General features: G+C 43.4%; 1 protein-coding gene across 9 annotated transcripts in view; it reads left to right on the top strand.

Annotated features, from left to right (window-relative positions):
• The window catches only part of KHDRBS3 (KH RNA binding domain containing, signal transduction associated 3), a 131,993-nt gene that overhangs the window by 89,742 nt on the left and 16,080 nt on the right, over positions 1–26,171 (top strand). For all 9 annotated transcript variants that reach the window (XR_014789968.1, XR_014789972.1, XR_014789971.1 and 6 more), the window contains 2 exons: positions 5,666–5,858; positions 12,557–12,639. Coding sequence is in view for 4 of the 9 variants with exons in the window: in XM_084848740.1 (XP_084704866.1) it covers positions 5,666–5,858; positions 12,557–12,639 (276 nt within the window). In the remaining 5 variants the exon portion in view is untranslated. The remainder of the gene's footprint in view (positions 1–5,665; positions 5,859–12,556; positions 12,640–26,171) is intronic.

Raw genomic sequence — 26,171 nt, 5'->3', positions numbered from 1 at the left:
ACAGAGAGAAGGCCATCCGAGGCTGATCTTGTTAAGCGGCCTGTCTGGTGCTGCTGGAGGCGCTCCTTAAGATAGGCTGGGCCGGAACCATACAGAGTTTTAAAGGTCAAAACCAACACCTTGAATTTGGCCCGGAAAACAACTGGTAACCAGTGCAACTCCTTCAGCACTGGAGTGATGTGATCTCGCTGGCGGCTGCCTTTAATCAGGCGAGCCGCCGCGTTCTGTACCAGCTGCAGTTTCCGAACCGTCTTCAAGGGTAACCCCACGTAGAGCGCATTACAGTAGTCTAAATGAGAGGAGACCAGGGCATGTACTACCGATGGGAGCAGATAGTCGGGAAGGAAGGGGCGCAGCCGCCGTATGAGATGGAGTTGATACAGCGCTGTCCGGCTCACAGCTGACACCTGAGCCTCCATGGACAGCTGGGAGTCCAAAATGACCCCCAGGCTGCGGACCTGGTCTTTCAAGGGTAGCTGTACCCCATTCAACACCTGGTCAACATCCCCCAGCCTCCCCTTGTCTCCCACCAAAAGTACCTCGGTCTTGTCAGGGTTCAGCTTCAGCCTATTCCTCCCCATCCAGCCACTCACTGTCTCCAGACATTTGGACAGGGATTCTACGGCCAACCTTGGTGAAGATTTAAACGAGAGGTAGAGCTGCGTGTCATCCGCATATTGATGATACTGCACCCCAAACCTCCTGATGATAGCCCCCAGCGGCTTCACATAGATGTTAAATAGCATCGGGGAGAGGATGGAACCCTGTGGCACCCCACAAGTAAGTGGCCACGGGTCCGAAACCTCCTCTCTCAGTGCTACCCTCTGGTACCTGCCGGAGAGGAAGGACCGGAACCACCGCAATATGGTGTCCCCAATGCCCAACCCCTCCAGGCGGTCCAGGAGGATACTGTGGTCAACGGTATTGAAAGCCGCTGAGAGGTCGAGGAGAACAAGGAAGGAGCATTCACCCCTATCCAGAGCCCTCCTCATATCATCTACCAAGGCGACCAAGGCCGTTGCTGTCCCATGCCCAGGCCTGAAGCCCAACTGAAATGGGTCTAGATAATCAGTTTCTTCCAAGTGTGCCTTCAACTGCACTGCCACCACCCGCTCAATCACCTTGCCCAAAAATGGCAGATTTGAGACTGGGCGAAAGTTGTTCAAAACTTGAGGATCCAAGGAGGGCTTCTTTAAGAGCGGTCTTATCACTGCCTCCTTGAGGGCTGATGGCATCACTCCCTCCTCAAGGGAGGCGTTCACCACCGCCTTGATCCCCTCACCCAGTCTCTCTCTGCAGCTCATAATGAGCCAAGATGGGCAAGGATCAAGTAAGCAGGTGGTCGGCCGTACCGATGAAAGCACCTTGTCCACTTCATCAGGAGGAAGAAGCTGGAACCGATCCCACAAAACCGGTTTGCCACAGGCCGCCTCTTGCTCACTAACATTAGGTCTCTTTCCTTGTAGGGATGCACTGAAACTCGAAAATAGGCAGTTTGTTGGTAGGGTCTATTATGTTTGTAGTGCACATATGTGTACCAAGCTTGGATGGCTATCGTAAGAAACTTGAGAATTTTTGTTAACTCAAACCGAGATTGAGGATGAGCCCCTGCATGGTCTGCAGGACTGAAGCATCTAAACTCTGCCATTTCTGCACATGCCCTGATGTTGATTGGTTTAACTTTTTACTTTCTGAAGGAAACATAATGGTCCCGTTTGCAGTGCTCAGGCTCATGGAATGATACCAGTCAGTGTAAAAGTTTGTATTTGAAATACTTCAACAAATCAATCATGTTTAAAGAAACAGCCATGTACTAACATAGTTAGTATCCACCCCTTGTTCAACATTGCTTTTTCACTCATGGCTTGGTTTCCTTTCTTCTTTATCCAGCTAGTCAATCAAGGCCATTTCTCTCTAGTATTAGACCTGGTTTTTGGTGTTTTTTTGTAAGTAAAATTTAACTTTAGATCTGGGTGCTGGTGGGTGGCACTGTGATGGGATACTGGAAAGGGAATCCAAGCAAGTAGAGGTTGGGAGCATTGCAGTCAGGGCGCAATCCTATGGCCGCTAGTTAGTGGCTAGATGGCCATAGGATTGATTGGTTCCCTGAGAACTGCCCTCCACCCTCTCCCACACCACCCTGTAGGCAGTGTGGATCGGCCCTGCATTCCATGCTCAGAAGAGCAGCGCGGAGCGGGGAAAATGGGGCGTTCCCAGGGGTGGAGTGGGTAGGTCAGAAGTGCCGGTCCGACACTTCCTATGTGTTGTCCAGCCACCCCTCCCCACGCTCCAAGGTCCCATGGCTAGACAGCCAAAATCGGCTGTCTAGCCACAAAAGCAGGGGAGCGGGAGCATGGAAGAGATCCGCTGCTCAGCACTCCTCCCACCCTGCAGTGGATAGGCAGTCTTCCCCGGGGTCGGAGGCAACCATCGATCTGCATAGGATTGCTCCCTAAATGTGTGTATTTATAGAGATTGCAGAATTCAGCTTTTCTTGGCACAGAATTTAAATTATGTATGTGCATGAGATTTTAATATTTTTAATGTGGAATGCACATTCCTGGGAATGACCACTACCGGACTTATCACCAAATTTCAGAGAATATGGGACTTTGCTAAATAAAAGTTTTAGTTGAATGGGGAGTTTTTAGTTATTACATCTTTACTTCACCCTTCTTCCAGAGACTTCAGAGTGGCCCCCAATATGACTGCCACCAATACCAGTGTTGCCTCAGATAACTAGAATAACAACCATTGTTGCTGAAGCAGCATCTTGGGCTCCTCCCCATGGCTTAGATAAGAGGTATAGCAGAAGCTCTGGACCGTGGGCCAAAAGTGGAACTTCAGGCCTGTCTGTCCAGACTCCTCTGTGTTATTGATATTATTTACTCTGTCACGCTCTGTTCCCAAATTGCAAATCTGATGTAGGGAACTTGGCACAAGCTGGGGTAGGAGAATGCGTGGATGCAAATGTCTTTTGTTGTTGTTGTGTACTGAACAAAGGTGAGAGTCACATCCTTAGTTCTGCCCACTTTTGTCTCTGGTCCCACCCACTCCTGGAATGCAGACCCTGACTAGTTTTGATCAAAGTAATGTGAACCTCGACAGGAGATGCCAAACACCTAGCCTAGATCTTTTGAAATTACTAGAGCAGCCTGGAAGGGGGCACATGCAGCAGAGGCTCCCAGACCTAATGTCAGAAGGGGTCCCTTGTGTGGTATCACACATTAGAGCCACCATATGGAACCATGTGAGAGCTATATAGGAAGGTCCTTTGTACTGAGTCAGACCATTGGTTTATCTAGCCCAGTACTGTTGACACTGACTGGCAGCAGCTCTCCAGGGTTTCAGGCAGGAGTTTTCCAGCCCTACCTGGAGATGCTGGGGATTGAACCTGGGACTTCCTGCATGCAAAGCATGTGCTCTACCAATGAGCTACAGCCCAGACAGGATTCTCCCTATTTCATTCTCCAGCACAGCCCACTTTTGGAATGATCCACATAATAAATTGCTCTCATATGGCCCACGGTCAGGAGCTTCCTGACAATATTAGAGCTGTTTCTATGTAATGAATGTAATGTGACTAGTAGAAATGTTTCACGTGCTGGTTTGACATGTCATGCGGCAAGAGTGTGAACTTTATGTTCTTAAGCAAACCAGTCATTTACTATCAAAGCATTTTGTCTGTTATTTGCAGAAATACGGTGAAATGGTTAAATCCTGTACTAAAATTAAAATGAATTCTTGGTCATCTAGACCATGGCTCTCTAGAGTGAGAGTGGTGCGCGCATTGAACATTATTTGAAATCTGAAACATCTTGTGTTTATGTTGATGTATGTTACATGCTTGAGGGATGATGAAGCTGGAGGATTCTGACTCCCCGAAAGGTTTTTGATGATGATTGCTTATTGAGATTAGGGGGACATTTCATAAGTCCATCAGTAGCATATTGGCTTACTAATTCCTAGCAATGTCTCATTATAATGTGGCTGATTTATCTCATGGATGCTTACAGCTGTTTTATAAATGAAGTTGCCAATGAAATAGTGGAACCACTATACAAACAAATATCTGTTGCCGTCTTACATCCTTGTTAGTAGGCATTTAATATTATGATATTAAATATCATAATTTTATTTTATTTATTTCATTTCTATACTGCCCAATAGCAGGAGCTCTCTGGGCAGTTCACAAAAATTAAAACCAAAGAGCACACGATAAAACAATACAAAATATATAAAACATTAAAACCACAGTAAACAATACAACCAGAATAAAACCTAGCAGCAATGCAGGGATTTAAAATACAGATTTAAAACAGCAAAGCTAAAAGTCTAAAGAGCTAAAATGTTAAAATGCCTGGGAAAATAAAAAGGTCTTCACCTGGAGCCGGAAAGAATACAGTGTAGGTGCCAGGCAAACCTCACTAGGGAGCTCATTCCACAGCCGGGGTGCCACAGCAGAGAAAGCCCTCCTAGTAGCCACCCACCTCACTTCCTTTGGCATATTAGAACACATATGAAGGTGCTAAGGACTGACAGAACATGTACTTTCAAGGCAGGGAAGCAGCCTGAGGGTTGGCTCGCTGCTGTTACATGCATCCACGTCTACTTGTTGATCAGTTGCATGGAGACACCACTTGTGTGACTTCCCTGTTACAGGAATTCCTCTTCTATTTCTGAATGTTCTCTCTGTTGCATTTTGGATTTCCACACTTCAGGTGTTTCTGTGCAGGCAATAATATGTGGATTGCCCTTTGTTCTTGTATGGCATAGCTGATTGTGTCTTGTGTGTGTATCCATCCTAACAAGAAAGGCTAGTGACTGTGTAACTTGATAGCCCACAAAACAGGAAGTACTTAATTAAACAGGTTTGAGCATATTCTTAGCTATGGGAGGGCTTGCATCTCATAGCTACAGAATGTGCTCAAAACTCTTTAATTAGGTACTTCCTGTTCTGTGGACTATCAGATCTTGCTGTTGTCTCTTCTGGTAGTAACCTGGAAGCAGCCTGTAAGGAAAGCTTCATAAGGATGACTAGTTCTTCTCAAACGGAGACAAGGAGTGCCTAAAAACAATCCCACTCACCATTTGTTTAGTGCAGGGATAGTGTAGATGTGGCCCTCCAGACGTTATTGGACTGCATCTCCCACAGTCCCTCACCATTGGCTATGCTGCCTAGGGCTGATGGCAATTGCAGTCCAACAACATCTGGAGGCCACGCTTGCTCACTACCTTCTTTCTGTAGCTCACAAGCTTGTCCACCTAGACCGTTGATCATTCATTTAGCTTTCCTTCAGATAGGTGTTAGATTTATAATACTGTTGATTCTTTCTTTTGAAAGTTCATTTGCAAGAAGGTTTTTCAGCCAGTTCTGAGTTTACTTGACTTTGTCTGATTGTTTGGTTATGATGGTCCATTATGTTTTCTATTTTATTGTAGTCCTAATTATTTGTGATAATCTATGAGAGCTCCTGGGGAAGAAGGATAGACATGTGAATAATTAATATTCATTATCAGACCTTTGGTTAAAAGGGTACTATCCAGGATTGTTCACATCTAGCTGCTGTGCTGATCCCTAATTCACAGTTCACAGTTGAGACCCTTGGAAGGGGCAGAAAAAATTGAATGTGGAGTTTTGTATAAACTATTCTCTTGTTCTTAGAGCCCGTGGAGGTGTGCCACCTCCACCTGCAGGTGTTCCAAGAGGGGCGCCAGCACCTAGAGGAATACCCCCTGGCAGAGGTCCTGTCAGTCGTGGCCGTGGTCTTCTAACTCCGAGGGCAAGAGGAGTTCCTCCATCTGCAGGCTACCGACCTCTTCCACCGCCTCCAGCACAGGATACATATGGAGAATATGTAAGTAGAACCATCAAAAATTGTTGATCTAAGCCCTTATATTCTAGGAAGAGCTTTATAATTCAGTAGACTGTGTCTAAGACCAATACACGTTGACGTGTCTAGTAATGTTAAGGAAAACAAATGGCTTCTGAGTAGCTTTGCACTAGCAGCTGCTGCACTTACTTTCATCTTTACATAAGAACGTAAGTGCTGTGCTGGATCAAACCAAAGGCCTATCTAGTCCAGCATTTTGTTCTCACAGTGGCTACCCAGACACCGGTGAGAAGCCCACAAGCAGGACATGAATGCAATAGCACCCTCCTGCTCGTGTTTCCTAGCAGCTGGTATTGAGAGGCATACTGTGTTTGATACTGAAGGTAATAATAGCCATTAATAACTTTATCTTTCCTTAATATATCTAATCCCCTTTTTAATCTGTCCAAGTTGGTCGCCATTAATACACCTTTGTGGAGAGTGTTGGACTAGGAGCTGGGAGATCTGGGTTCTAGTCCCCACTCGGCCATGGAAGCTCACTGGGTGACTTTGGGCCAGTCACACACTCTCAGCCCAACCCACCTCACAGGGTTGTTGTTGTGAGGATAAAATGGAGAGGAGGAGGATAATGTAAGCCACCTTGGGTTCCTTGCAAGAGGAAAAAAGGCGGGGCATAAATGCAATAAATAAATAAATAAAAATAAATAGTTGTACTAGGTGCTGTGAAGAAGTACTTCCTTTTATCTATCATCAATATCCTACCAGTTAACTTCATTGGACGACCCCAAATTCTAGTGTTACAAGAGAGACATATCCACTTTCTCTACACCATACATAATTTTATACACTTTTAATTTATTTATTAATTAATGTATTAAATTTCGGCCCAATAGCTGAAGCTCTTTATCATATCCTCCCTTAATTTAGATTCTTTAGATGGATTACCAAGTGTACCAAAAACATGTTTTACATACCATACTATAGCTTGGAAACAGAACTTCTAAGAGTGTGTACATGTTGCACTAATACCTTCTTTCTATACTATACCAAACTGCAATAATAGTTGCTTTGAGTGCCATTTTTGGTAGAAAGGCAGAGTACAAATCAAATGAATAAATAACTAATACTAGCTCTTAAATATATTCCTTGGGAAAAGTTCTATGGATTTCAAATTCTCAGGGAATCTGTTCCCAATTGACATCTGCTCAAGGAGCCCCTTGCATGGCTGCCACAGAACCATTATAAACGACCCTGAGGCATGCTCTAGGGCAGTGGTTGGGAAGTTATGGCCTTCCAGATGTTACTGGGTTACAACTCCCATCATCCCTGACAATAGGCCCTGCTGGCTGGTGCTGATGGGAGATGGAGTCCAACAACAACTTGGAGGGCCACTGCTTCAGCACCCCAGGACATCCAGTCTTTTCATGCAGGGTGTTTCCAGCAGTGTTATGCTTCACCATTATCATGTGTGAACTCAGTGTGTACCCATCACACATACGCACACACCACTCTCCTGTGGCTGCATGTTGCAGGGAACAGTCAATAGTAGGGAGCAGATTTGTCCTATCATTATAGATTATCTCATTGAGAGATCCCTGATTTAGCTTTCAAAGAAAGCTAAATGATCATGATCATTTCCCAGTATACAGCTTAGGGCAGTGCTTTTCAAAGTATGTCCCCATACCATAACTCTTATCTGTGCAATGCGTTGTGTCAAGGTGATCAGTGAAGGTATTTGTATGTTTATTAATGTCTTTCAAGCACATTAGATCCATTTTTACAAAGTGCTCCCATGGCACACTCTGCCTTGCTGATAGCAACATCTGTTGGAAAACAAATCCGTTAGGATTTAAACATTAAAACTATATATGTACCCCATTGTACTGTTAGCAAAAATAATTTTTCTTAGTTGTATTAAAGATATTTCCTAAGATTAGATAGCATAGTAAAAGGACAGTTATAACTGAATACTTCTAAGACACACAATATTAAAGTTTTAAACATTTTTAAACTCTGCTCCACATACCCTTATTAAAAACATTGTTTCAGGTTTGCCCACACAATCACTTGGCCAGAACTTGCATCCTGGAGTTAGGCATGGACACTTGATTTCAGAACTCAATTGCAGAGGTTTCCCAGTGTTACTTAAGAAATAACTAAACTAGAAATATACGTGAGAAAAAGTGTTACAATCTTCCTTAAAAGGCTCAGCATGACTGAGGGAAATGCAGAATAGGATTCTTTAGGTTGCAACTGAATTACCAGTTTAATGGTTGAATTTTGCAATTGTAATTTCGAAGTAATTAAAGAATTCAATATCGTACGTTGGAGTAGCTTACTGAAATCTGCAGAACTGACAAAGCATGTGTTACATTTTTATAAAGATACACTTCCTTCATGGGCCTGTCATTTTAAAAAGCAAGGATTAGTTACAAGGTTTTTTTCCAGTCTCTGAATTTAGCAAAAAATTTTTTTTTAATTAGGCTCTTCTGTGCATTATTGATGCTGCTTTGTCTTAGCATTCACAAGTTGCATTGATGTCAGATTTCTCAATGCCAGGACTACTTGCATAATTTCTGGCAATAAACTAATCTTTAGTAGCTTCAATTTGTTTAACTATTTCTGTAATGGGAAACTTAATTAAAAGGGAGGGCATGCTACTTCAAAAGTCCAGGGATTTGTTCTTCCTTTGGCTTTGTAAGATTCCTGTTTTGTTATTTCAAACTATTTTAAGTTTTCAACAGGAGTGTAAGGAGAGTCTAATGGTTTGATCCTACATAGGTGTACAGGCAAGTAAGTTCCACTTAATTAAAAGGGGCTTACTCCCCAATAAGTATGGATAGGATTGTGTTTTAAGTTTAGGCAGCAATCCACAGAAGGTGGTCACTGGTGGTGACAACATTGTTTAACCTGGTGAGCACTTGAGTCAAGAGTCAAGCCCATTCCCAAGGTTTCTTGATCTCAAATCAGAGGGAAATGGGTTGCTGCCACCCACAATCCTTCTCATTGTCTCCTTTCCAGCATGCCTGAGGCTTATGAGACAATACTCCTTGGCTGTTCCCCCTCTTCCCTTTCAAACATCAGGTCATGCTATCCAGGCCCTGTCCCTAACCTCCAAACTCCTGCAAGGCCCCTGTCTTTGGGGACTTCAGTAGTACATTCAATTTACTCAAGCAACCAGATGTGCTAGAATGTGTTCTGGCTGCCCTGGCTCACAGCCCCAGTGTGGTTAATTTTGCCATCTTTTTGCCACCTGCTTGAGTGGTGTGTCCTCAGACCCCCTGCAGAGCCTGCTCCAGCACAAAGTGAACAATGGGCAGTGGATTTCCCCTGACTTTATACTAGAGGCAATTGGAAGAAGCGAGACTTATCACTGCTTTGCAGTGACTCTGAAGCTCAGCATGAAGTCAGATACAGGACCCCACTCCTCCTCTGAGGACTAAGGCTTTGGCAACCACCATTTTTTGCTGGCTACCAAGAGCAGCCAACCTCTCTCTCTCTCTCTCTCTCTCTCTCTCTCTCTCTCTCTCACACACACACACACACACACACACACACACACCAGATTAGGCTCTCAAATCAGAGGTCAAAATTAGATGGGACAAAACAAAGGGGAAAGGTAGAGATGCTCACAAACACAATAAATAGCAGAAACGAAACTTGATCAGTGAATAATATATAACTGAACTGATTAACAGGGGAGCATAAAACTTATAATAATAAATATCACATTACAATAGCTAGCTATTAACCAGTTTAGCAGGTACCCAGTGATATACAATGGAACAGGTATCTGCACAATAACAAAATGCAGCATGGGATATTCTGACGCAGACCTGTTCCTGCCAGTTCAGCTCTGCAATAGTTGATGGGAGCCTTGTCAGTTACCCTGATTCAAAGAAGTCAAATAGCCACAAGGGTCCTGTAGTTAACAGTGAAAGCAGGTGACTTTCTCCCATTCTGGCTGGAGTATTTGGTATTGTATCAAGTGCAGTTTGAAGATCCTTTATAACTGGAGATCTGGTGTAAAACTACTGTATAGTTTCAGTGGTGGGAGGTAATGGTTTCTGATTATCACTTATAAAACATCTAACATTTTCTCAGTGTTCTACAGCAGGGGTGGGCAGAAAGTCAATCTCCAGATGTTTTGGACTTCAATTCCATTGCTGACCATTGGCCATGCTGGCAGAGGCTTCTGGGAGGTGAAGTCCAAAACATCTGAAGGTCTGCCTTCTGCCCACCCCTGCTCTACAGAGATGAAAAGAGAAGACAGTCCCTGCCTGTATGCTCACAATCTAATAGAAATGCTATATGTGGAAAAAGGAATGGGGAGGAGATAGGGAAGTAGGCATGGAACTAAGTGTCCTTTCTGGCAGGGAGGGGGGAAGCAAGGCCTCTGCAGCTGCTGCTCCTCTTGCCAATGGAGGGGGCCAGGCAGGTGTTTTCCTTGCCGTAATGCTCTTCCTGAGAGGCAGGGGAGGCAGCCTCCCAGAGGTCCTAAGTCCCCTGGCTATTGGCAGGGGTCAGAGAATGCTTTCCTTCAGCTCTGCACTCCCAGGGCAAACATTAGTGGTAGCTAATACACTGTTCCCATGGCTGTTGTCATACATTGCACAGCAAAAAATCTGGGCTTGCCACCGTATGTGTACTTGTCAGGGAACTGTAGCCAATCCTGGCTTTCTGACAAGTGTACCTCTAATTTAAGATAACCATTTCCAAACACCTGTTTGTCACAACCATGCTTTATGTTTTTAAGTGTACTTAGAAAAATGTAATGTGTGGAATGGCCCACATCCAGGTGATTTTTCTGGAGGCATTCTAATGAACCTGGAAACCTATTTTCAAAAGTTTCCCAGTACTCCAGTTTCTTTTAAGCTGCTGTTCTCAGCAGGAAAAGTTTTTAGCTGAGCAGATCTGGAATAATGTGGCACTTTTAAAAATGGAACTTCAGTTTCATTGGCATTAGGTGGGCTTTAATAGACTACTTACATAATGTTGCCAAACATTTTCACTAACATTTATCTAAGGCATCAAAGGAACAAGGTTAAAGGGTGCACATCATCCCCCACCTCCAAAAGATACATAATAATAAAATATCTAACACCACCAGGCAGAACTCTCTTGGACTGCAGGAAGTTTGCATTTTGAAAACCAATGGTGGCCCTAATTTGTCTTCAAATTCATATGTCTGAGATGTATTTAAAATTCAGAGAATATCAATTTATATGCAGAACTGGCCAGATTAGAATAAATGTGCAGCACTTGAAACCTCAAACACAGAAAACATTAACATGAAGATGTCAAACCTAATTAAGGGCAAGCTTTCAAGCATTCTTGAGCTCCACTTGATGATTGGTATTTAAAGAGAATCTGCGGGTTGCAGGAGAATTTGAGATGAGTCTTACCTTCTGTTTTGGTGCTGTAGTTCAAGTATACCATTAAGTCAAATCATCCTCTTATATTGCTGGCTACTGTATTTTTTGCTATGCAAATTCTACTTGCATGCTTTGTGCCGTAAGTCATACAGGACAGGTATTCTTGTCATTATGTCCAAGGTAGAAAAGCTGTAAGTAGAACTGAATGGGGAAAATCAAGAAGGTATAGTGTCACAAATTTGTAAAGTAGCTGGTAGGGGTCAAAGAGTAGCGGCACAGAATAACTTACTGAGTGCAAGTTTATCTGAAGGTGAAAGAGGGAATAAATAGGTCCTCTGCTAATCCCTGACCCCACATGTGGTACAACCACCTTGGCTTTGGCTGTTTCCCCTAAAGCAGAACAGTTCACTACTCTTGACTGAGATCAGTTGTAGTCACCTAAATGCCTCTATTACAGACAGGCTTCAGGGAGGGGTGGAATCTTGTGTCTAACATCACACTAAGCTGTCCAAATCAAAATGCTGGTGAGATCAGAGAAGAGCCCTCATCCATTTCTCATCTTTTCCTGGATCAGAGATGGAGAACACCCTAGGGTAGCTAGAGCATGTTCCAACATATTCATTGGCTTTGGCAGGGCAGAACATACTGGCTCAGTCAGTGGGGAGATCAAGTCAGACTCTACCCTGTTGCTGGCTTTGGTGGGACGGGATGCACAGCTCTGGTTACAGGGGCACCTGAGACATGTTCCCACATTCCTGCAGCACCTGGGAACCCTTTGGGAATTCAGGGTTGGGAAAGAATAGCTAAGGATGATGTTCTCTGTGGATCCCAGGCATGCAATAGAGAGGGTGGGAGAAAGAGGTGGACAGTGAGCGGCAGCAACCTTTGGACACAATATAGACACTTGCCAGATTAAAAGATGCAGTTGCCAACAGGAACGTGGTGAACACATTTGTGGTCCACTGATTATTACACTGACAATTCAACTTTGTCTTCCATTGTTGAGCCAGGATCCAAAAACCTGTTCAATGTGCCCAGTGGAGTTTGTCATTTCCCCTTGAACAGCAATCCCTCAGGCCATGCCCCAACTGCTTCTGAAGCGTCTTTGTTTAGCATGTGGCATGGGGGATTGCGGTTCAAGAAACAGAAGTCCAAAGCTTCCTTGGGTGCCCAGAACTAGTTTTGTGCCCCTTGTATCCAGAACCTTGATAATTAATGACCATATCATCAGTGAATTTAGATTTCAGGAGACTACAGTTTGGATTGAAAAATGGGAGTCATCAAAGGTTGTGAAGTTGTTCTTGGAATTGTAATACTGCCTTTGCATTGAATTTTTTTTTTCTTCAGGAATATGACGATGGATATGGCACTTCGTATGATGAACAAAGCTATGATTCCTATGATAACAGCTACAGTACTTCAGCACAAAGGTAAGGAAGAGTGTGTAATGCAAATGCATTAAGAATGGTTGCTAGAGGCAGGGTAGGAGGTTTTGATTAGGGGTTACTCCCTTGAAATACTCCAACCCTTATTAACAGGCAGAGGATCCCTGGTATGGGAGTGGAACACAGGAAGCTGCCTTATACCAGGCCAACAATTTGTCCATTTGGTAACACTAGCCCAGTGTTGTCTACTGACTGGCAGCACTCTCTAGGGTCTCAGGCACAGGTCTTTCCCATCACCTGCTACCTGATCCTTTCAACTGGAAATGCCAGGGATTGAAACAGGGATCTTTTGCATGCACAAAATGTGCTCCACCACTGAACTGGGTCCTTCCCTGAAATGAAGGGCTTCATCTCTTGGTCACTTTGGTGATATTTGGTCACTTGCCACACATTTTGTCCATATCTGCATGCTCTGGATGACCATGCATTTCTAACATGTCTCATGGCATGTACTGGGAGCAAATCCTGCTTATCCAGAGCCAGTCATCTTACAAAATTTCCTGCCCTGGATAACCCCTAGATCATGTGAACAGGTCATATCTTCCGATCGAAGTGTGATCATTCATTAGTAAGTATCTGATTATTTAAGTACATTGGCCCACTTAGGATATTTTCAGCGAAAGCAAAACAATGTACTACTGTTAGAAAGTGCACTAGATAATTTGACTTGAAACCTTATGTATTACAATTTTCAGCCTCGCATAGCTATTGTGCTAGCAGGTAAATATTACATTCAAAGCAATCTGTAGGTTTTCACTGAAAACAAAATAATATTTTCAGAAGTTACTTATGAGCTTTCTGATGCAACTCTGTTGAAGAATTTTTAAAAGAAATCATATATTTTTAGCTGTGGAGATCTACATCTGTTAGGTGGTGAGGGCCTAGAAACCAGGCACAATATTTGATTCCTGTAACCTAGCCATAAGTATGCATTCCTGTTAGTCCTGTGGAAATGCATTCCCAGCAACGTAACCCATGGAAATTTTAGTGGACTTCTGAAGGAATTACTTTTGGCAGCTGATTAGAATGTATATTGCGCTTCCTGGGACTTGCGCTGGCTTCAGTCACTTGGCTCCATTGACTAAAGTGAGAAAGATGATGTAACTCTTTAATGTTGAGTGATAATGTTCAGCACAAATTAGCTGCCCCAATTTACATATGTTTAATGAGACAAGCCAAGGCTAAGCCAGTCCAGTGTGCCACAGTGAACGTAGAGGACAACAATATTGGTGCAGATTTTGAAGGCTGTACATTACTGAACACTCATTTATATTGTACTCTGGTGATTTGGGACAAGCTGTTAGAATATCAAACTGTCAGAAGCTAGGTTTTCAACACCAAGTTAAGGAAGTAAAATGACCAGATGGCTGTATAGGAGATGAGCAAGCAAGTTTGGCACAATACATTGAGCAGTGTCCTCTTGAAAGCTGCCCTATATAGGTAGGTGACTTGGTTTTCTGTACATTCTCCATCTAGCTGGACTTCAAAGTGCTGAAGTTTAAATGCCTCTTAAACACTAGCCTCTGCATGTCTGTTCCTATGTTCGTGCATGCCTTACCAGTGCCTTTACATTTCTAATGTAACCCCTGTCCTCAATATATTTATGGAATGGTGTTGAACTACATTATGATTTTCCTTGAACTACTACCCAGTAATCTTACACAGATTTAGAGTCCAAAGAATTCAGTTCTCTGAATGGTCTAGTGTCAATACTAGAGCAATTTCATCACAAAAGCCCTCTGATTAGAGCCTAATGAAAAGACAGAATTTTAATAGGCATATTTGTAAAGATCTGCAAACTGCAGTTTAGACACATTTTGTAAAGACAAATTGTGATGAAACACAGAATCTGTTTAAAAGCATTGCATTACACAAAACCAGGCCAACGGCCTGGGCGCCTTGAGGGTTTCCAGCGTCTTCCACACAAGTGTTTGCAAAGACCATAACACGGGCAGCCCTCTGCTAATAAATCAATTGCTGATGTCGGCTCACTATTTAATGTTCTCTAGAATGCATAAGATTTATCACAGAGGAATTGTGGAATAATGGTAGGGTATGGAAACAAAGTCCACCGGGGAGATGTACTACATCATTTGGATTTAGTATTGCCATCTGCTTAATAGCACTGAGATGACTACAGAGGTACTTATGATCAACCATTCATAGCAGTGACAGATGCTGCAGAGAGTTTACATGGCAGAGAATGAGGTTTGTTACTAACATTTGGATTATGTGACAAGGTTGCAGAAAACGGGAGCGGGGAGTGGTTAGTTACCTGCCCAGTGCCACCTGAAGGGATCCTTTTTCTGTCTTTTCGCCTGACCTCCAAGTTGAATCTGACTGACTCTGAGGAGATGCTAAAGAAATTTTATAAAACTGTTCAATATTCTTCTGACTTGGCCACTTCTCATAAGTCTACATGCCTTCTAAAGAAAGGAAGTAGGGTAGGGGCAGGGTAACTTTTAAGAAAAATGTGGGTTGATCTGCATTCACACTAGCTGCCTGATACAAATTTAACATGGTAGGTTTATGCTTACAGACAGTAGTTTCAGTATTAATTACTTAAGGGCTCACCACAGCATCCCTGTACAATACAGCTAGCTTGCTCCATAGAATGCAGGCCCTTAATCCCTGCTACACAAGCCCTGTTCAGGCATTCTAATTCTTGGTTTCCCTTGGAAAATCAGGGGCTTGGATCACATGAAGGGCCTCCATGAATACAGGGAGCCCTTCACACCTACAGGGCGATGGAAACACGCAGCAAGGGGGAGGGGAGCAGGGCTGGAGCTCTCCTCTCCTCGTTTAAGATCCATTTCTGAACTGGCCATATCCTATACCGTTGGGGACCTGAACCAAAGGGGCGGGGGGGCTTAAAGTTTGGTTTCTGACACACATGCATCTGCACGCACACAACTGATCTTGGAGTTTATGGTATTACTAATCTTAATACCAGAGTGAATAGTTGAGTTTCAGGTATAGTTGCTGTTTCTTAATGATAAACAGTACAGTTGTTGGCCTTTTGTGTTGTGCCTTTAAAAAAAATGGTCTCTACTTAATTATTACATTTCTGTACCATCCATTAGCTGAAGCTCTCAGGGTGGTTCAAAAAACAAACTTAAATCCATAACATACAATAATATAGTAAAACATTATATGAAAAACAGTTTAAAACAGAATAAAACCAATGTAGGAACCAAGATAAAAGCCAGCAGCAGTGGAAAGAGCTAAAAATGCACTAATGCTGTTTAAAAAACAAAACAAAAATGAAGCGCTAAAGAGCCTGGGAAAATAGAAAGGTCTTCACCTCGTGCTAAAAAGATGGCAATGTAGGTGCAAGGCAAGCCTCTCTGGGGAGGGCATTCCACAGCTGAGTGCCACCACTGAAAAGGCTCTCTTCCTTAGGAGCTGCCTGCCTCACCTCATTCAACAGGGACACCCTTATTATCCTATTTTTTAATTCTGTTTTTCCCTATGGATTGTTTAGCACCGTATGGCCCATGCTCTGGTGTGTAACAGCCTTTTCTTGACTACTACCCTCTCTTTTAAAATGTTGTGTAGGGTTGTGACTTTCATTCTTGTGTTTGTGACCAGAGAGCCGCTTGGAGGAATGTTCTTTTGCTGTTTTTCTGCAAATACATGTATAAACAAGTGCTGTAATTCTAGAGATGTTCTGAAGCTACAGTGGCTCATACAGTTGAGGACTAAATTAAGCACTTGAGACCAATAAAGAATGGCAGTAGTCTAAAGCAAAACAAGTGTATTGCGGAGAAATGATTCCATACATGAATGCCTTAGTACCTGTTTGAGCACCAAAGCTGAGGTGTGCCACCCTGTAGTTATCAATCACAGGCTGAATGGTGTTATGCTGCGGCAGAGGCAACTGGAAACATTCTTCTTGGTTTTTTACTGTGTGCCTAATTAGAAAATTCAACTTTGGAGATGCTTATTGGAGGCAGATGTTTAGAAGTGGTAGTACTGAGATTTAAAAGTTGTACTAAAATTTAATTGCTAACATTGCACTTCCAGTGCTCTGAATTATATTTTAGTCAACTGTGTGTCTCCAGGGCATACCCAACTATGTATTGTGTGCCAAGCACAAAGGCTGCAAACTTGTGTGCAGTTACAAGTCCCGTTGGATTTCTATCAGAGCTTGGTATCTAAAATGTGAGGTGTTGAGGCCGAGTCTGTTTTGGAAAAGCTCAGCCCTCTGACCCAAAGAACCTGCTCTCTACTCCCAGATCTGTGTGGTGATGAAAGGGCCCATTGCACATGCCTGCAAGCGTTGCTTTTATTCCTGGCTCTGGTTGAATCCTGGCTCTGACTTCAATGGAACTTGTGCACATCTGTCTAGAATTACAGCCTTACATGACCCAATAGTGTTGCTGGGCTATTTGAGATGAGGTGCCATCATATTGTCATCTGTAGAATAGCACTGACAAAGAGAATAGTCTCATTTATACCATGCTGTTGCAGATAAGTAGGTCAATAGGGCCCTGTGAGCAACGACACCTGCACCAATTGCTTGGAGGCATCAGGCATTTGCCAATATCCGCTGGATTATGGAGAAAGCCAGGGAGTTTCAGAAAAACATCTATTTCTGTTTTATTGACTATTCTAAATCCTTTGACTGTGTGGATCATAACAAACTGTGGCAAGTTCTTGGTGGTATGGGGATACCAAGTCATCTTGTCTGCCTCCTGAGGTATCTGTATAACGACCAAGTAGCAACGGTAAGAACAGACCACGGAACAACAGGCTGGTTTAAGATTGGGAAAGGACTACGGCAGGGTTGTATACTCTCACCCTACCTATTCAACCTGTATGCAGAACACATCATGTGACGTGCTGGGCTTGATGAAGCCAAGCCTGGAGTTAAAATCGCTGGAAGAAACATTAACAATCTCAGATATGCGGATGATACCACTTTGATGGCTGAAAGTGAGGAGGAGCTGAGGAACCTCATGACGAAGGTGAAAGAAGAAAGTGCAAAAGCTGGCTTGCAGTTAAACCTCAAAAAAACCAAGATTATGGCAACCAGCTTGATTGATAACTGGCAAATAGAGGGAGAAAACGTGGAGGCAGTGACAGACTTTGTCTTTCTAGGTGCAAAGATTACTGCAGATGCTGACTGAAGCCAGGAAATCAGAAGACGTTTACTTCTTGGGAGGAGAGCAATGACAAATCTTGATAAAATAGTTCAGAGCAGAGACATCACACTGTCAACAAAGGTCCGCATAGTTAAAGCAATGGTATTCCCCATAGTAACCTATGGCTGCGAGAGCTGGACCATAAGGAAGGCTGAGCGAAGGAAGATAGATGCTTTTGAACTGTGGTGCTGGAGGAAAATTCTGAGAGAGCCTTGGACTGCAAGAAGATCAAACCAGTCCATCCTCCAGGAAATAAAGCCAGACTGCTCACTTGAGGGAATGATCTTAAAGGCAAAACTGAAGTACTTTGGCCACATCATGAGAAGACAGGATACCCTGGAGAAGATGCTGATGCTAGGGAAAGTGGAAGGCCAAAGGAAGAGGGGCCAACCAAGGGCAAGATGGATGGATGATATTCTGGAGGTGATGGATTCGACCTTGGGGGAGCTGGGGGTGGCGACGGCCGACAGGAAGCTCTGGCGTGGGCTGGTCCATGAAGTCACGAAGAGTCGGAAGCGATTGACCGAATAAACAACAACAACAAATCAGGCATTTCAGATGTTGCCGCAGGCAGAGGGAGGGAAAAACGGTTGTCACTTCCCCTCTCTCCTATGCATTGCTGTCAATGTGCAAGATCAGTTTTCAACAAGAAGAACAGGAAGCAGAAGCCAACTGCACTTCCCTTGTCTGTTGCATTCCAAATGATCCCGTGGGTGGTGTTCACTCTAGAAATGCTTGTAGAGTAGAAAGCGATAGGTTTGAAATGGAGAGATCACACCAAGACATTCTGTAGGCGTTCCAGTGACCACATTCTAAACACAATTCAAATTGTGAATACCAACACAATTGGTACCAACACAATTGTTGGTAGGTCAACATTGCATATAAACGTTCCTCATATTTAGACCAGCACACAGGAGAGCCATTTAATGTTGCTCCCTATTGTGTAGAGTGCTGGGATGCTAGGGCTGTGGGGGTCAGTTCAGTGGTCCTGATCAGGAGTTGCACACCTTACAGTTGGATAGAGAGTGCTCATCTTGCCACTCTCCTGCTACCTGGAAAGCCCACATGGGGAAGGCCTTTACAGGAGGCAAATAACATAATCTCGACCTCAGACATACGGCGTAGGTAAAATGATATATTTATTGCAAGGGCCCCTGAACTATTGACTGGCTACCAAGGTCAGCCATACTTGTGGTTGTGTCCGGCATGCATGGAGGGCATGGGGAGTGTGTGTGTGGAGGGGGAGTGGGGGGGATCTCTTCTCTGGCTTCGCACTTTTTTTGAGTTTTTGGAGCTATTCTGAAGTACTGAGTAGTCTGGTTGTTCCAAGTGTCTCTCAAGCCTGATATGAGACCCCCCACCCACCCCAGATTCCTCTGTATAAAATGAGAGACTCCTCTGCCCCACCCCCACCCCTAGAATTCTCTATGCTGAGAAGTCTGGGAGGGGGATTCGCCTCTTACTTTGCCCTAAGTCAGTGTAGGTGACCACTAAAATCAAAGATGGCATTGCTGCTGGTGACCATATTTACAGACCATTGACTTATTAGTTATAGAAGTTACACTAATGACATGACCAATACTTTTCTAAGTTGTCCTGTACAAATTCTCTACCTTTTTATTTCTGCTCTTCAGGGATGAACTTGATTAGCTAAATTCTAGTCAAAGTCTTTAGCTTTGTTCTTACAACAGCCTTGCTAGGCAAGATATTGCTGATGGATACCTAAAGGCAAAAATGGTGACTAGCTAAGACGACACAGTGAGTTTGTGATTAGGTGAGGTGGGACTTGAACCTGTGTCAGGTCTAAGTCAAGATCTCCATCAACTGAATCTTGAGGATTTTCCGACTCCTTCCAAAGTTTCAACAAAATGTTTGATTTTTTTTACTGTATAAATTCAAATAAGGGGGGGAAACCATAAATTCAGTTATGTTAAAGAACTGAAAGGGTAAGCTACTTATCACTGTCTACTTTTTGCATTTCAATTGCCTCTCACCACAGCATTTATATCCTCCCCACCCTTATCATGTATATATAAATCTGCCAATTTGAGGCTAATACTTTATGCATCTGGATGAAGTGGACAGTGTCCACAAAAGCTTATGCTAAAATAATTTGTTAGTGTTTAAGGTGCTACAAGGCTCTTCGTTGTTTTTAATAATCTAAGTGTTTGTGGGTACCTATCACGGATGGGGTCACAAGAATTTTTGGCATGTAGGCATGCCTTTAAAATCTACTGCTTGGCAATAAGTTATTGGTCGCCTTTTACCAGAAAATAAGTAATGGAGTTAAGAGCCGGCCTTAATGAGCCATCTGCCTTCTCTGTCCTTTGAAAATATGTTCCCAATAAAGCAATGCTATATTAAAAGTAAAATATGCATTTTGACTTTCTCAGCTCCACCTGGCAGATGCTGCCTTGTGGACAGAGCTGAATTGGGAAGACTTGTTCAGTTTTAGTCACAAGAAGTATGTTTGAATTTCTAGCAAGCACTTGCTTTCGTGATCACAGAAGGCTCAGGGGAAGCATTGCAAGTTTTCACTTGTCGCTAGGAACCCCATTCCGACAGTCTAAGGCTGCTGCTTACAAGTCAGACATGCTTTCTTCATAGAAGTTCCTTTGCTCACTTAGAGACTTTACACACACAGGATATAATAACACTCAAGCAAAATGGTTTTTCTGGAGATAAGCTTTAATGAGGGCTTTTCTGTCTTTGGCATATACAGAACGTTGCAGAATGGATGCTTTCCTTTTAAAGACAAATATGGTTCTAGCCCTTGTGATGATGAAGAGAACTTGGAGACACTCTTGCCAAAAAGTTGCTATTGTGAAATAGTGGGTAAAGAGTTTCCCCTCTGCCATCAGATTTGTAGGTGCCCTTTAGCAAGGCACTGTTTGTTATTTCAAACTCATCCACCTCCCTCAATGTGATACGGGAATAACAACACCGACCTGCCGTGCATGGTTTTTGTAAAGATTGAGATAATGTATGCGAACCACATTGAGTAGTCAAAAAAACACTACATAAATGCTGTTATCTTTCATATATATAGGTATTTCTGTTCATTTCAGTAGAGCAGGGATGGGCAACTTGGGCCCATCTACATATTGTTGGACTGCAGTGCCCATCAGCCCTAACCAGTGTAGCCAATGGTGAGGGGAATTGTAGGCCAAAGCATCGAGAGGGCCACAAGTTGCTCACTTTCAGTAGAGGAAGCCAGTCCTCCTTACAGAAAGTTGGGATATCCATTTAGATTAATGGGAAAGCCATTCTGGGCAGGAGAGGTTTGTGTAAAGGTCTGCTATTGAGGAGAGAAAAACTTGTGTCTTGCATGGATACCTGTTTCTCCACTTCACTGCCCCTCAAGTCATACTGCCTCTCACACTAGCTGTGTTTCTCTCTACCACGATGCCCCCCCCCCCCATAATTATTCAGAATAAAGCAGGCAACTCAAGCTGACTTCCTCACACAGAGCAAAGTTTGGTTCCATTTTCAGTACATACCTTAGTGTAGAAATTGGACTTCTTTTCTAGAAATTTGGACTTCATTCTAAATGCCATGGAGACCCAAACTCTGCACTCAATACATTATGCAAATAAAACAAGGTATACAAGTGTTGCTCATTTTGTCACTTCATTATCTCTTTCAGTCTTTAAGTCCTATAGTTATCCTGAACAGTATATTTAAGTCAACTCCCTCGAACTAGATGTATCTGAAGAATTATCCCATGTAGAACTAACAGTGTTTTGTAACAGTATCATGAAGGAGGATGTGGCGTGTTATTCTCAGAGATGAGAATACCAGTGAACAGAATATTTATGAATGCACAGTCGGTAGTATCCAAATCACATTCGTTTTCATAGCTCATAGAGGAACCAATATCTATAGGGAATGGAGGCTTGCTAGAACTGCCAACATGGAGAAAGAATTGGAGATCAAAGTTGATGTTACCTCTGGTGCCAGACAGCAGCATCGCTAATAGTACATAAATTAGCAGAACATAAAAGCGACTGGTTGGATTAATGAGGAAATCTCTGGCGGTTCATTAGATGGTAGCCGCTGTGTTAATCCCAAAGGACAGGAGAGTCATTTTACTTGAAAACCTAGGCTGTCTCACACATCAATTTTATATAGCTGTATACCTAAGATGTCCTAAGTATGTACTTGAAAATGTAAAGTGTTAACTTTACATAAAGTTACATAATTATGTAACTTTATGTAAATTAAGTAAATTACATAAAATGTAAATGTAAAGTGATAAAATCGTCTTTAAAAACATGGTAATCATAATACTCATTAGGGAGCCAGAATTGGTTGTGTCTTTCCTGGCTTTGGTGCTAAGTAATGTGTGAAAAGGCCCTTAGGTTGTATATCAGAATGGGGGCACAGAATTCCATTGGGCGGCCTAGTTTTTTCAATATTTTGCCTAGTTCGTATCTCCATGGCTGTTGATTTAATCCAGTTAGGCACTTCTATTTCTATTTGACTGGATATGTTGAACCTGAGGCTCTATTTAGCCAGAGTACTAAAGATTTTGCCTTGAGCATCCCAGTTGTTCCATGCAAGTGATCTGTGTTAAGCACTGCATGGAGGCCTTTGCAAAGATCAGCCAGTCAGCAGATCCACAGTAACTAAATGGCTAGAACAGCTGACCCAAGAAACTTCAGTAATAGTAAGGCAGTGCCAGGCACTCTCAAAGCTTCTGTATTACGAGTTTTTTCTTTGTTTTATTACATTTCTACACCATCCAATAGCTGAAGCGTTCTGGGTGGTTCAAAACAATTAAACCCATAAAATACAGCATGATAAAACATAATATAAAACTTTAAAAGTTTTTAAAAAGTATAAAGCCAAAGTAAAAAAGCAGCAGCAATGGAAAGATTTAAAAATACAGTAATAGATTTTAAAAACAACAAAAACTGAAGGACTAAAGTCTTGAACAGAAGATGCAGTCAGTTTTCTTCTGATAAACCTTAAGCAAGATCTCATGGTATGTATAGAAACTTACACATCATCATTTTAAAAGTAGCATATAGGAAATCCTGCTTATCTCCTTTTTCCTGTGTATCGTGGGTGGCACCAGCCCTAATGAATAGTGTCTTTTCTTCCTTTCTGAGAAAATGTCATTCTTTCTGTGAAAACCAGTGTGGGCTAGAGCAGTGGAGTCTGGTGGCTACAATTTCGGTGGGGCTGTGAACCCATTCTGGGTTTGAGTCAGAACTAGCCAGAACTTTAAAGGAGCTATTGGGTCCTAACCCCAAAATGGGTCCAGCAGCTTGGATGGCTCCTTTAAAGTTCTGGCTGGTTCTGACTCAAATCCAGAATGGATCTACAGCCCCACTTAGATCGGAGCTGCCACCTCCACTGCCCATCTCCCTGACAACCAAGCTGAAACTCCCTGCTTTGCCCCTGCACTAGCAGTTTCTCTGCCAGCAAGACATGGACCAGATCGAGCTAGCCTACCTCACAGGGTTGTTGCAAGGATAGAGAGTATGAGGATGTCATCTTGGACTCCTTGGAGGAAAGGCGGGATATAAATGTAAGAGATTTATATACATAACAAAATACATAAATAAATTCTTTGTCCTCTGGGGGCAGGGGGGCTTTAGAGTGTCTCGCTGGCTTTTTGCGGCATTCTTGTTTAGATTTGTGCAGTCTATCTGTTGGGAATATTTTTGGACTTGAAGGTGCAGGATATTGGATTAGATGGCTGTCATCATCCTTCCACAGTTATGGGATCCAATCTGTACTACTAATTTTTCTCTCTCAAATGCTTGTTCCTTCTCTCTGCCTGTGAGTTAGCTGAGGAGTGAGGGAGAATGTGGGGCTGCTAGATGGAGAAATCTGCATTAGGGCAAAGGAATGCACTCTTAATGTTCTGGTCTGTTTCAGCCCAGTAATGTTGTAGTTTTTTAAAAAAAACACAAATGCATGCTACTTAGAGGTGGCTTTGTTTGTTTTGAATTGTGTACCACCTTGGGCAGTTTGTTGGAAAGACAGCACATAAAGAACATAAACAAAACTTGTTGATTTTTTTTTTTGACAGCTTGTTTCTAAAGTGGTTTCAGCATATATTTATTCTTCTATACAGAGACTTCTCATTAGGAACGAAATACCTTGAATTCCCACACTTCACAGGGACTTCTGTTCAGTCACTTTCTCTAAATGTATTGGTGGGCATTCAGGAGGGTGGAGTACCAGACATGGCAGGAAACGGGAAGTGGTCTGCACTGCTGCGTGGGCCATTATGCGCTGCGCAGGCCAACAGGTGACCCAGCGACCCTGTCATGGCTCACAAGAGTCTCTGCCGCATGCCAGAGGCTGAAAATGGGCACCTACCAGGCCACAATACATGGTTGTTGGGATGCATCACCCATCGTCCACACACTGACAAGTTGCATAGGCCTGCTGCAGGATCTTTATTTATTTATTTATTGCATTTATATCCCGCTTTTTTTCCTCTTGCAAGGAACCCAAGGCGGCTTACATTATTCTCCTCTCCGTTTTATCCTCACAACAACAACCCTGTGAGGTAGGTTGGGCTGAGAGTCTGTGACTGGCCCAAAGTCACTCAGTGAGCTTCCATGGCCAAGTGGGGATTAGAACCCGGATCTCCCGGCTCCCAGTCCGCCACTCTCACCACTACACTACACTACGCTACATTAGCTGGGTGCTGTCCTCCCTCATGGGCTCTTGAGTGACTGGGGCCTTTGTCTTTCTGTCGTCCCCCCCCCCCACGCATAGCCTTTCATGCCTGAAGAAAACTTGCTGCTTTTCTTGCTGTCAAATTTGTTTTCTGCTGGGCCTAGGTAGGTAGAAGGGGACCCACAGAAGCACTTACCTGTTCTTTCAAGTATCCTTTTTAAGAGTTGCTGAGCAGTTTGGGCCCTGGATAGGCCTCATGACCAAAGGGATTCTTGGTGCTCAGAAAGAGTGGCTCAGAATGAGTTGCAGCTGGCACAGCTGTTTTTCCAGTGACCCTTCCTGGCAGGGGACCTGTGTGGTATTTGGTGTCTCTTGTCTGGTTTGCATTTCTACTGCATATTTTCAGTACAGCTTGGGGCTTGTTCTTAATCCAGTGCTGTTACAGGGCATATGTTCATCAGGGGTTTTGGGGGGTATGCTTCATAAGGGAGCATGCCCCCCGCAAAAGACAACCTGGATCCCTTTTTTGGATCCTTTGATTCACACTGCAGAGATGGGCCCCGGCCTCCCCGGGTATAGGTGCTGATCATCTTTTCTCTAGTACAACAGAGTAATGCTTCTGGGGGGGTTCACACACAAAGGGAGAAGGAATGCTAACCAAAATACTGGGGGAGGGGGATGTCCTCTCAATCCAGGGAATGCGCACCAAAACCAACATCTCTGGGAGGGAAGGCAACCCTTCATTTCCTTCTACCACTGAGATTTAGGGCTGCCTTGGGTACTTCCAAATGGCACCATATCTGGGCTCTGCTTGTCTCCTGCAAGGCCACCTTCTCCTGAGACAAGTCCTGCATCCTTCTTCCTCCTCTGTTCAGTCTCCTTATGGCTGCTCCTTTCGGCTTCCATCCTCGGCCTGCAAGAGGATGGATGCAGGCTCTTATTCTTGAAGCTTAAGGCACTGCCCTCCTTCCCAAACCTGTTTGAGTCCTCCTGGGTGCTGTCAGCTACTCCACATTGCTTCTTACATGCAGTGCAGTCTCCATGGGAGAAGCTCATTTTGTTTGCCAGCGAAGGTGGTGGCTTAAGGCAACTTTCACCCTGCGTTTCTTCTGCCAGGGTGGGGCTGACAATGTCACAAGAGAGGAACTGGCTTCTGGCCTACTTCAGTGCCCAGTCACTCTTTCTCCAGATGCAACACGCTATGCGGCTCTCTAGATTTGTAGCCTCCAGCAGTCCTAAACCTGTTTTCAAAAACCTTGGCACCTCAAGCTGTGCCTCTAGGCATATACAAAGTGCCGAACATGTTTAAAGTGAGAGCATTCCTAAGCACGTGCAGAGTATCTTCCTTCTGACAGAAAGCTTTTAAAAACAATTTATTTAAAAAGCACCTATGCTTGCTAGGACATTTAGAGTGTCTTGACTGCAATGCAAACTATTTTCTCCTGTGACAGGTACCATCTTAAAAACATAACTTCCAGAAGGCAGGGAAATAACAGCTCTAAACATTTTTCTACCCCTCTCTCTGCTCCTAGCCAGGAAGATGAAATGCTGGCCATGCCAGTGAAATGCTGGCCAGATTGCAACCCTGAATCCTTCCAGCCATCTAGGTATATATTTCTGTGGCCACCTTCTGTGACAATTTTATATTTAATACACACAGTCAGGTCTATTTCAGCCTGACTGTCAAAGAAGGGTTACATGAGCACCATTCTATTATACACTGGA

This window comes from Heloderma suspectum, chromosome 4 (assembly GCF_057233095.1).
Source record: "Heloderma suspectum isolate Gila_16-S chromosome 4, 16-S_ref, whole genome shotgun sequence".
NCBI lineage: Eukaryota > Metazoa > Chordata > Lepidosauria > Squamata > Helodermatidae > Heloderma > Heloderma suspectum.
Note: the sequence above shows the minus strand (reverse complement) of the source record. Positions and strands in the feature narration are given on the sequence as shown.